Source organism: Cynara cardunculus, assembly GCF_001531365.2.
Source record: "Cynara cardunculus var. scolymus isolate 2C chromosome LG 8, CcrdV1, whole genome shotgun sequence".
Taxonomy (NCBI): Eukaryota; Viridiplantae; Streptophyta; class Magnoliopsida; order Asterales; family Asteraceae; genus Cynara; species Cynara cardunculus.
In genome coordinates this window covers 6,146,002-6,157,061 of record NC_037535.1, presented here as the reverse complement: position 1 = coordinate 6,157,061, position 11,060 = coordinate 6,146,002, and the positions used below count along the sequence as shown (strand labels likewise).

Sequence of the window (11,060 nt, the reverse complement as noted above, 5' to 3'; positions counted from 1 at the left end):
TACATAATAAATGTAAATGTGAGTTTATAGTGATTAAAAAAAGACGTAAAGAATCAATATATTGAGTGTAGAATTTACTTGAGGATTCGATTAAGCATCCGATGACATGGAAAATGGGAAGGGCCGAAAGTTCATCACAAGACTGTAAATGAAAAAACCAATGTGATTTGCACACACACACACACAATGCCACATGAGCGTTTCTTTACTCGAGGATGAAATAAGCAAAATTAAAACAAATACTCTGCGTTCAACACTGTCTTTGGTCAATGTACCAACACAGTAAGCGACCCACAACTTTCTTTATACATAGGAATATTTAGACATACTGCAAAAACTCTCACAAAATTACTTTATTATCATTTTCTTACAAAAAACAACTATATAATTATCTGGCTCCAATTCTAATCTATAACCACAAGTTTTTTAAAGGTATTATAACCTAACAAAAAAAAAATCATAACAAGAGGTCCAAGTTTTAGGCAAGAAAACAATGGATTACCCTTGATTGCTAATTGCAACCCTAAATTTTTGGGGATGGGGGACAAAAAGGGAACTTACTTTAAAAAGTCAAAAGAATTTCAAGAAGAAATTTTGTTAGGAAAGAAGTGGGAAAATCGAAAGGCACTTTTTGCAATAAAAAAAGGGGCTTTCGCATTTTTCCTCTGTTCGTAAAGTATATGACCTCTGCTATGTCCATAAACATAGTGGAGGAACCTCCCTAAAGAGGGATTTTAGCGAGGTCCGATAACCATCTGTTTTTTTTTTTCTTTTTGAATTTTTTTATAGCCATCACGATGGCTAATAATTCCTTAGATGAAATTAAAAATAGCGAAGTTAATCTTGAGAGCCTTCCTATCGGAGACGTTTTCACGCTTTTAAATTGTACGGAGGATGGGTTGACTGACGAGGAAGGGAATAGGAGGCTCGAAATCTTTGGCCACAATAAGCTTGAGGAGAAAAAGGCATGTTGTTTCATCTTTTTTCTTTGTTTCAGTCTGTTTGTACCATATTAACTGTAAGATCTAAGAAGACGAAGTTATAATGAGATCAATCCTAATTGAATGTCAACATTAATGAGGTGCACCGAGATGCACCAAATCAATTCTTTTCTGAAGTGCAATTCATAGATGAGCATGAGATTAAAAATGATCAATAGTTCAGATCATTTCTTACGTTTCTCATCATATCTTCCCTTCTCAAACGATTCAAGTAACTTCGATCATAATGACAAATATAAGCAACGGAAACCGAAACCAAACCCTTGTCAACACACACTCCATTTTCGACGTTTTGGTGATTGGAGGGGCCAAAGGCTCAGAACCTTCGGACTAAGCGGCTCAAGAAGAAAAGAACGTTTTTGTCTTTATTTTCATTTTATGAAACAATAAACACGTAGAAGACAGGCCCCGTATCGATACAACTTGTATTTAAATCGTTACTAATATGATATATAACATTTGAAACAGGAAAATAAATTCCTCAAGTTTTTAGGGTTCATGTGGAATCCTCTTTCATGGGTCATGGAATTTGCAGCAATTATGGCCGTTGTTTTAGCAAATGGCGGTGGCCGGCCACCGGATTGGCCGGATTTCATCGGTATCGTTGTGCTACTTCTCATAAACTCGACCATCAGTTTTATTGAGGAAAACAATGCCGGCAATGCTGCTGCCGCGTTGATGGCGGGACTAGCCCCGAAGTCCAAGCTTTTACGCAACGGAAAATGGAGCGAGCAAGATGCATCCATCTTGGTTCCGGGAGACATAGTGAACGTCAAGCTCGGTGATATAATCCCGGCTGACGTTCGTCTCCTTGAAGGTGACACTTTAAAGATTGATCAGTCTGCACTCACCGGTGAATCCATTCCTGTGAACAAGAATCCTGGCGAGGTAGTGTACTCGGGATCAACGTGCAAGCAAGGCGAGATCGAGGCTATCGTCATCGCCACCGGTGTCCGCACCTTCTTCGGGAAGGCGGCACACCTTGTTGAGAACACCAATCAAGTTGGCCATTTTCAAAAGGTACAATAATTAATGCATACATCATGTTTTCTTGGGACCATTTACCGATAACAAAATTGGATAAGTGTTAACCGGGTAAGAGGTTCGGTTTAGATAGACGCTAACTGAAAATGGTTGTTTACCAATTACTTTGTAGCATGTGCTTGGGTGAACCGGGTTCCCCAACGGGGCAAGGCAAATCACCATGCCTAAATTTGGGTTAGCATTGCCTGATTGACTTGGTCAATGACATACCGATGGCTGACTCGATAAGCACCGAAGTCGCTTAGAACTGTAGTATAAGTGAATCTTACCCACTATTAAGAGACAAATATCACTAATCAGTAATCAAACCCTTAGATACAAGTTTAATATTTTGGTTCTTATTACAAATTTGAAATCTTTACCAGGTATTGACTGACATCGGTAACTTCTGCATATGCTCAATTGCCATCGGAATGGCCATCGAGATTGTGGTGATGTATTCGATACAACAAAGAACGTATAGAGATGGTATCGATAATCTATTGATTCTTCTCATCGGAGGTATCCCGATTGCGATGCCTACGGTTTTGTCAGTTACGATGGCGATAGGGGCTCACCACCTCTCAAAACAAGGTGCAATCACCAAGAGGATGACTGCCATCGAGGAGATGGCCGGCATGGATGTCCTTTGTAGCGACAAAACGGGTACCCTAACTCTTAACAAGCTAACCGTCGACAAATCCTTAATCGAGGTCTGTTTTTCTCAATCAAATTAGCTTCAAACCACAAAACCGAAAAAAGAAGTCCACTAAAAACCATATAAATCAAATATCTTGTAATAATTGTTAACGAACAAAGAGAGAAATTGAAACTATGAGGGTCCAAGTAACGACTCAGCCACTTGAGCATGGTCTAAAAGGGCAGAACTGTAATTTTACACAGGTTTTCGTAAAGGATTGCGATAAGGACATGGTGGTGTTGTACGCAGCTCGAGCTTCAAGGATCGAAAACCAGGACGCCATTGATGCTTCCATCGTCAACATGCTGGGTGATCCTAAAGAGGCGCGTGCTGGAATCAAAGAGGTTCACTTCCTGCCATTTAATCCGGTGGACAAGCGCACCGCCATCACCTACATCGACGGTGACGGCAGTTGGCATCGATTAAGCAAGGGTGCACCAGAACAAGTAATGAATCGCTTGATTTTGTGCGTTTTCTATCCGATTTCAAATTCGATTTCGAAATCGCTAACGGATGCTGGTTAAATGTTTCGAAGATCATCGAACTTTGTGATCTCAAGGGTGAAACACTAAAGAAGGCGAACGATATCATCGAAGGATTCGCGAACCGAGGTCTTCGTTCCTTAGGTGTTGCTCGTCAAAAGGTGCCGGAGAAGACGAAGGAGAGCCCAGGAACACCGTGGGAGTTTATCGGATTGTTGCCGCTTTTTGATCCACCAAGACACGACAGCGCCGCGACGATCCGTAAGGCTTTGGAACTCGGTGTTAAAGTGAAGATGATCACCGGTGATCAGCTCGCTATCGGCAAGGAAACCGGCAGAAGACTTGGCATGGGCACCGATATGTATCCTTCTTCTTCACTTCTTGGACAACAGAATGATGATAGCGACGCTTCCATCGATCTTCTCATCGAGAAGGCTGATGGCTTCGCAGGAGTTTTCCCCGGTAAATAATTAATTCATATTTCCTTATCCGAAAATAACCGTCCATTTTTAACGAAAGCATCAAAGGGAAATGAGGGGAAAAAACAAGGGTTTTCGAAAAAATTTAGGAGGGAAAACCGAAGAGTTGTGATTGCTTTAACTTGCAAACTAACATGAATTCTTTGATCTTATAGAGCACAAGTATGAGATCGTCAAAAGGTTGCAAGAGAGGAATCACATCTGCGGTATGACCGGAGACGGTGTCAATGATGCACCGGCTCTCAAGCGGGCCGACATCGGAATCGCGGTGGCTGATGCCACAGACGCAGCCAGGAGCGCTTCCGATATGATCCTGACCGAGCCAGGACTCAACGTGATCGTGAGTGCTGTACTGACAAGCCGAACCATCTTCCAAAGGATGAAAAACTACACGATCTATGCTGTCTCCATCACCATCCGGATCGTGATGGGGTTCATGCTTATCACTCTCATATGGAAGTTCGACTTCTCGCCGTTCATGATCCTCATCATCGCCATCCTAAATGACAGCACCATCATGATGATCTCCACCGATATAGTTGAGCCGTCACCTGTCCCCGACTCGTGGAAGCTCAACGAAATCTTCGCCACCGGTATTATCCTTGGAACTTATCTTGCACTTGTAACCGTCGCCTTCTTTTGGCTCACAGCCAAAACCGACCTCTTATCTGTAAGTCGTATAATCCATAATCACCTATCTCCATTCACCATACATTTTTAACCCACTATTTAGCTTAACTGCTTAATGACCTTCTCAATAAGTCGGTTTTGCTTTTACAGGAGCAGACTGTTTTGAACGAGGGACACGTCAACAGGTAACAGTCATTGAGCTAAAAGAAATTAGAAGGTCATATGCTCCTAACTGAAAACTCACTTATTAGAAGCATAACCATCTGAATCTTTAGCTCAATAAGCTTTCATCTGACATGTGTCTGGTTCAAAACAGCCTACTCCCGTGAAAACTTAGGTCATTGAGCTAAATGGCTTGATGGGTACCTTTTAGAAGCCGACGCCCTCCTCCTTGGGGTAGAGATCAAGGCTACATACAACATATCTTCCAGACTCCACCTCTAAGTGGGTGATACTGGGTTCATTTGTTTTTGGTTCATTGATGGTAACTCTAGAATCAAAATTTCTCAAAATACGTAATCATTTTTCATAGAAACTCTGTGGTGTTCACTCCATCGTCGGAAATGATGATGAGATCACTGCGGCACTGTACCTCCAAGTGAGCATCATCAGCCAGGCGCTTATCTTCGTGACCAGGTCTCGAAGTTGGTCATTTCTTGACCGCCCTAGCACCTTGCTAATCCTTGCATTCGTAGTAGCTCAGATAGTAAGTACCATAACATCTCCCAGTTTTTGGAAAAAAACTCATTGATGGATTTTTGTAACATTTTACGTTTCTTTTTTCAGTTGGCTACATTGCTCGCTGTATATTCAGATTGGGATTTTGCAGAGATTAAGGGAGTCGGGTGGCGATGGGCTGCAGTGATCTGGGTCTTCAGTATCATTACCTACTTCCCTCTTGATATCCTTAAGTTCATCATCCATTCAGCATTGAAAGGAGACTCCAGATAACTGTAAAAGGTAAAATAGTTCCCCCAATCTTAAAATTAGTGTCCATATTTCTATTTCAGTTTGTCCCAAAATAAGTATTCACTTTTAAAAGTAATTGTCTACTTTTCAATTCTAACCTTAACTATGAGATGGAGAAATTCATACTCTTTCTATTGTTAAGGGTACAATTGTCATTTAGTTAATTAAAGAAAATGTAATGATTAACACAATTATAAAATTGTGTGCCTTTTTATTGTGGACATTTATTTTGGAATGGAGGAGTACAAGTCAACTTTTGGATAGTTACTAAGGGGTCGTTTACCGAACGCTTACCGGCAAGAAAACAACCCTTACTTACCCTATCGGATAATATTCTTGGCCATCAAAATGGATTGTTAATAAGCGTCTTTTACCTAGTAAGGTCTTATCGGGTAAGAGTCTTCTCTCTCACTTATGGATAAGATTCTCGGTCTTTGTCATACTTACCTAAATAGGTAAGTGAAATCCAGAAAGCGCTTACCATGTAACAGTTTGGTAAACAGCCCCTAAGATGAACGAGCAGCCAAATGTAGTAAACTCTCAAGGTACAACCCTCTATGGCTATGATCTCCGATAACCTGAAGCTAAAATTGTAACCTTTTGACTGTGGAGATGCTCCAGACGGTGGCATATACCTTCTGTTTGTTATAAATTGTAACCTTTCTTCATGAACTTTGCATCATGATCTCCATCTCTTGATGACAAACTTTGTGTATTAGGGCATGTGGAGTCAAAGGTGAGGCTGCAGGGATTGGCCATTGCTACCACCACACTGTGGAAGAAATCTGGTAGGGAAAAAGATCTCTAAAACTCCATGGAAGCATAGGAGCAGAAAGAATCTTGAATATGCTTTTTTGGATTTAATTTTTGATAGCTTTTTTTTCCTATTCCTTTTATTTGGTAGCAGGAAAGCATATAGGAAATGCTTATAGGTAGAGAGGATGGTTTTGACTGTTGTAGATGGAAACATTAGTGACCAAGAGTAAGGTACTAGTGGGTGATGCAGTAGTATGGTAATTCTGTATATCAGTTACTGTTTTGTATTTGTAATTAATTATTAGTGTTCTTTAATTATATTGTGCATACACAGACCCCGACCTATAAATGGGTTCCGGTCAGACCACCCAATTTGCGTGACACCTATGAGACCACTTAGAAGGTTTCGTATGTGTGTTTTTGTGAAGGTTTGAGGAGATCAACTCATCCAGGTGGGGTCTGGAAATAGTAAGATGTACTCAGACCTATATCTTTGGAAGTATTTCCAATAGCTGTTTATAATATTAAATCAATCAAACTAAGTTTCAACAAGAACACTACAAAGAAAAACTACTATCCTTTCTTGATTAGGTTTGATCTCCAAGAGGTCAATTCAGAGGGTATTACTCCCTCATCACAAGCCAGCACAGCTTTTGCCATCAGTTTCCCAAGCCAAGCATGATACAACAGACCTCTAGAGCCGAGGCCAGAAAATAACCAGAACTTGCTCGCATGAGTTTGGCTGATAAAATCATCTATACAACCTAAAAGTGGAAGAGAACCGTTACCTGTTAGAGGTGGCATTGCTCTTAGACCTGCGCTTGCTCCTTCAAAAGCCCATTTCGTTATGCCTGGATATATTGCAGCTGCTTTCGGCAAAAGTTCTTCCAAAGCTTTTGAAGCTTCCTCCATCGACACATTTTGTGCATAGTTGCAAGATTTCCATTCCCACGTAGAACCCATGTATAAGTTTCGAGGATTCTGGATGGCAAGCCATGCATCTGACAAGATTGAGGGACTGTGTTCTGGAACTTCTTCTCTGAAATATATTGATCAAGAAAATATCAACTTCACCTTTAATGCATATAATCATGGTAGTGATCAATCAAAGACAGAAATTAGATGAGACCCACAAAATGGTTCATCTTGATTTCCAACATAGAATGGAGGTAAAACAGTGGCAAAATGAATGGAGTCTTGACGGTGAGTTTGGAACGCCAGACAGGACGGGACAAAAAATGTCTCAAGTTTGGGGTGACATTTAGACTGCAACAGAACAGGACTGAATGGGACAAACATGCATTGTTTGCCCCATCACCGAAGTAGGTGGGGAAAAATCTGTGAGATAAGACAAAATTATGGTAAATTACTAAGCTACTCATGTCAAAGTAAAACCCAAAAACCTTGCACAATTCTTTCACCCGCCCTATCCTGTCCAGAAAACCTCTCGCGTGTTCAGAACACTTCTTTCAAGTTTTTTTATATTTCTTTTTGTTTTCTCATGAACAATGATTTTTTGCAAAAAGAAGCAAAGTAAGATGGTTCAAAAAATAACCACTTTATTTAAGAAGGATCCCATTTTGGCATCTAATAATTTTTGCGATCCACCCATTGCATTCCACCCCCACCCCCCCAAAAAAAACACGAGTGCAGGCACATACAAACAGAATCTTACGATCCTATATAGTGCTAGTCATGTTTGGTCGATTGTTTCAGTAAATACCTGATATTGTCAGGCAGATGCAAGTGGGCGGTGATGCCTCTGCAAGTCCTCAACGGCAGCCTTCCTGAGAGCTCTGGGAGGAACGTGGATCTGGCACCCAGACATACAATAACTGCATCGTACTCCCCTGAAAAGGAGCATGTAATCAGATTGCTTCTTGAGCATCTATTAAAGTACAAAATCAGCACCACACTGTACCACCACGAAGTCTACAGAGCAAAACGAGGATATAGCAAATGAATGGACATTTTAAAGAAAACCTTATACGATGAGACCCACAAAATGAAAATGTCAAATGGCCAAGACAAATTGGTGAATCTTATTTTCAGATCAGGATGGAAGTAACTACATCAAATCTACTGAATTTGAGCTGGGCATTTGGCACCAAATATTGGACATGCAAATATTGGTCTTGAAACTCGACTTGGTGAGACTTCGTCATAGAAAGGAGTTTGCCACAAGATGGTGGACTGTTTACAAGGTAAATCCTTATGTTCAAGTGGACCTAACACCAAAATTTGGCCGTTCTACAAAACCTCATTGCACGTACAAATTTATAGCTGGTCTTAAGGAGGAATGTTATGATTAAGATTTAAGAAGTGTAAGAACTACAGACTTCATAACAAAACATTTCAACAGCACAGATATAAATTAACATATATTACATATGTTACCTTCTAGTTCAAGGAGATTGCCAATGGACCTCTTGTGAAAGTTTATCTCTTTTTCACCAAGACCCGCAGCAGACATGTCTTTTGCTAGAGTGTCACAAGCTACATATAGGGCCTAGTCATGGTGAAATTTCAACATAATAAGACCTATGGATATAAGAAACAATGGGAAGTGGTCAGAAAACGTTTTCATGATGCATGAGTCTCCATACCTCAAGATAGCCTTGGGGATGTACATTTACAGCATCAGGCATATAAAAGGCCGAGTTGGAAGGTACACAAATATTCGGCACTAAAGTTCGGGCTTCATCTTCATTGATACACTGTACTCTGCAACCGGCCAGAGAGTTTTGAGCATTCTTCTAGTATGAAAAAGAAATAATTATGTGCCCATTAAGTGTACTTTATTTTGGTCTACCATTTGCTAATTTAGGGAACTTACATCATTCATTATGCTCATGTTCTTCAAGCTGATTGCTGGTCTCAGTATACCCCTGAAGAGAATAAGTTCCATCATAGGTTATAGTTGGATATGGAGCTTGATATCGGCTGTACACTAAAGCACAACTGTGTAGACCCAGATTTGTAAGAAAACGGTACAGATAAGGTTTCTCCATCTTATCAATGTTATATCTGCCTTCTTTTGTTGTATGTACTACAAAGATCCAAAAGGTATAACAAGAATCTAGCAATGACTGTATACATGCAAATTTTCTAAATTATATACATAGTGTGTTTGATCTTTTGTTTCCTGCAACTACTATTCTCCAGTGTGATTTTGCACAGAAAATTCTTGTGGTAAAACCTCGTGTAATGTGCAATGAAAGTTCCAAAACATGAAAATCAAATGTAAAATAGAGCCCTAATTTGATGCTTTAATTCAAAAAATTTACTCCTCCCCACCAATGACAAATGAAACACCTTCCATTTTGGGTTGTCTGACATAAAACACAACATCTACATAAGATCAGAATCCAAATTGTACCCATTTGTCTGTTAGTGGCATTGATTTGATCCACAATTTTTCTCAATTACGTGTTATTAAGGGACATTTTTAGGTATTTAATTATTAGTCAAACAGTCCTGTTAAACTATGTGTTAAATCAAACATTGTATCTTTATTGCAACCGATGGAGTAATTCTAAACCCATGTAAATTATGGAGTAGAACACATTTGAACATAACTTTGCATGGTCCCAAAAGTCTTTTGTGTCACGTACACTTTCTTGGATTCATGCAACGCTATTGATCAAAACGTATAAGGACTTATAAATGGACTTGCCAACTAGGAAGAATTCTATATTTAGAAACAGACATATACACACCGAAGATTGAGGGCAAAACCTTCTCCGTGCAATAAACCCATTAGAATTCTGAGCAAGTTCTCCATTGTTCAAACCCAATTCCTTTGAACTTATTGCTGTTTCAGCAATGCTTAAAAGCCTTAAACTCTCTTCCCAGCACTCGGCTGCCCGCCAAAGAGGCTTAACTGCAGAAACAGACTTGTTAACACTTCCAAATATTGAAATAAAAAGGGAATATTTTCCTAACAAAATGAATGCAATGCAGAATCATAACAATTTGTAACCTTTAGGAGAATAAGGATGAAGTAGCCCTCCAGACACTCCAGAAGCACCACCCCCAATTCCAACCTCATCCAGAACATCGATGCAAATATGCAACTCGATAGGACTTTGCTGCAAGAGCAAGTCCCAATAAGAAAACTTTAACAAATCAATAACTTATTTCTTCAAAATTCATGAAAATGCATGTACTCTCTTCAATTACTGTAAACCACTCAAACATCTGTTAGGCCCCCTGTGGTGTGATGTATGTAAGAAAGAAGAATGTGTCACACACACACACATACATATATATATATATATATAGAGAGAGAGAGAGAGAGAGAGAGAAGGGGGGGTACTTCCAGCAAATGCCATGCCACTGATAATCCAGCAAAGCCCGCACCAAGTACCGCATATCTACACATGAACATCATCTGAAACTGGTAAGTTTATAAGAACAAACACTGCTTCATTACGTTCCAAAATTAAATTCCACTTCACAACAGCAATTCCTTATTTAGTTGGAATTGACGTAAAATGATACAATGTCCTCAAGTTTTGTACTCGTTCTTCCCCCAAAAGTAATCCTTTCCACTTTTTAGCTGAAGTTCAAATTTGACGTGAAGTATTTAGGTTCAAAATGTTCTTTAATTTACTAATCATCACTCAATTCTTTGGCCTGAATCAAGACGTTTAGTAGGTCTTAACGTTAAAAAGTAGTCTGCATGAACAGATAGATACATAACAATCAAATTATTTCTACCTGAGAGACCGTTGATGAAGATGAGAGGAGGAAGAAACCGCCACCATCGGAGATATGGTCCTTCCAATATGCATAAGCCGTGATGTGTCGCCGATTACCGGAAAATTGAACCGCCAAGACACCATTTTGTATGATTTTCCGTGAAGTCCGTTTTGGAGATAGGATGAACATGAACCCTAATCCAGTTAAACACTTGCGACATGGTACAATATGTAATGCATTTATGTACAACGATCCAAAGCGTTGCCATAAATCCATATATATATATATATATATATATATATATATATATATATAT

The 11,060-nt window shown here is 39.6% G+C and overlaps 2 protein-coding genes across 6 annotated transcripts; one reads left to right on the top strand and one right to left on the bottom strand.

Moving 5' to 3' along the window:
- Nucleotides 1-791: 791 nt before the first annotated feature.
- On the top strand, nucleotides 792-5,805 carry LOC112516116 (ATPase 8, plasma membrane-type-like). 2 transcript variants are annotated; one of them, XM_025123121.1, is made up of 8 exons: nucleotides 792-965; nucleotides 1,470-2,021; nucleotides 2,411-2,737; nucleotides 2,928-3,170; nucleotides 3,260-3,668; nucleotides 3,841-4,355; nucleotides 4,848-5,021; nucleotides 5,102-5,805. In XM_025123121.1, exons 1-8 carry the CDS (start codon nucleotides 798-800, stop codon nucleotides 5,264-5,266), a joined length of 2,553 nt encoding a protein of 850 aa, XP_024978889.1. In that variant the 5' UTR covers nucleotides 792-797; the 3' UTR covers nucleotides 5,267-5,805. The 2 variants fall into 2 exon arrangements, with proteins under 2 accessions (XP_024978889.1, XP_024978888.1); XM_025123120.1 differs by having other exon boundaries at nucleotides 798-965; nucleotides 3,284-3,668.
- LOC112516117 lies at nucleotides 4,914-10,894 on the bottom strand. Of its 4 annotated transcripts, XM_025123126.1 has the most exons (10): nucleotides 10,763-10,894; nucleotides 10,359-10,416; nucleotides 10,023-10,131; nucleotides 9,779-9,923; nucleotides 8,877-8,928; nucleotides 8,647-8,796; nucleotides 8,438-8,549; nucleotides 7,764-7,890; nucleotides 6,829-7,079; nucleotides 4,914-4,997 (listed from the first exon to the last, which is right to left on the bottom strand). In XM_025123126.1, exons 1-10 carry the CDS (start codon nucleotides 10,885-10,887, stop codon nucleotides 4,981-4,983), a joined length of 1,146 nt encoding a protein of 381 aa, XP_024978894.1. In that variant the 5' UTR covers nucleotides 10,888-10,894; the 3' UTR covers nucleotides 4,914-4,980. The 4 variants fall into 4 exon arrangements, with proteins under 4 accessions (XP_024978894.1, XP_024978890.1, XP_024978891.1 ...); XM_025123122.1 differs by lacking the exon at nucleotides 4,914-4,997 and having other exon boundaries at nucleotides 6,603-7,079; XM_025123123.1 differs by lacking the exon at nucleotides 4,914-4,997 and having other exon boundaries at nucleotides 6,603-7,079; nucleotides 8,647-8,793.
- Between the last annotated feature and the right edge of the window lie 166 nt (nucleotides 10,895-11,060).

Excerpts from the sequence above, each read along its gene's own strand:
- LOC112516117 (XM_025123122.1), bottom strand. The coding sequence starts at position 10,887 with ATGGTGTCTTGGCGGTTCAATTTTCCGGTAATCGGCGACACATCACGG. Across the intron at positions 9,924-10,022 it reads TCATCCTTATTCTCCTAAAG|TTAAGCCTCTTTGGCGGGCA; the intron begins GTTACAAATTGT and ends CTGTTTCTGCAG. Across the intron at positions 7,891-8,437 it reads CAATCTCCTTGAACTAGAAG|GGGAGTACGATGCAGTTATT; the intron begins GTAACATATGTA and ends GCTCCTTTTCAG.
- LOC112516116 (XM_025123121.1), top strand. The coding sequence starts at position 798 with ATGGCTAATAATTCCTTAGATGAAATTAAAAATAGCGAAGTTAATCTT. Across the intron at positions 2,022-2,410 it reads AAGTTGGCCATTTTCAAAAG|GTATTGACTGACATCGGTAA; the intron begins GTACAATAATTA and ends AATCTTTACCAG. Across the intron at positions 3,669-3,840 it reads CTTCGCAGGAGTTTTCCCCG|AGCACAAGTATGAGATCGTC; the intron begins GTAAATAATTAA and ends TTGATCTTATAG.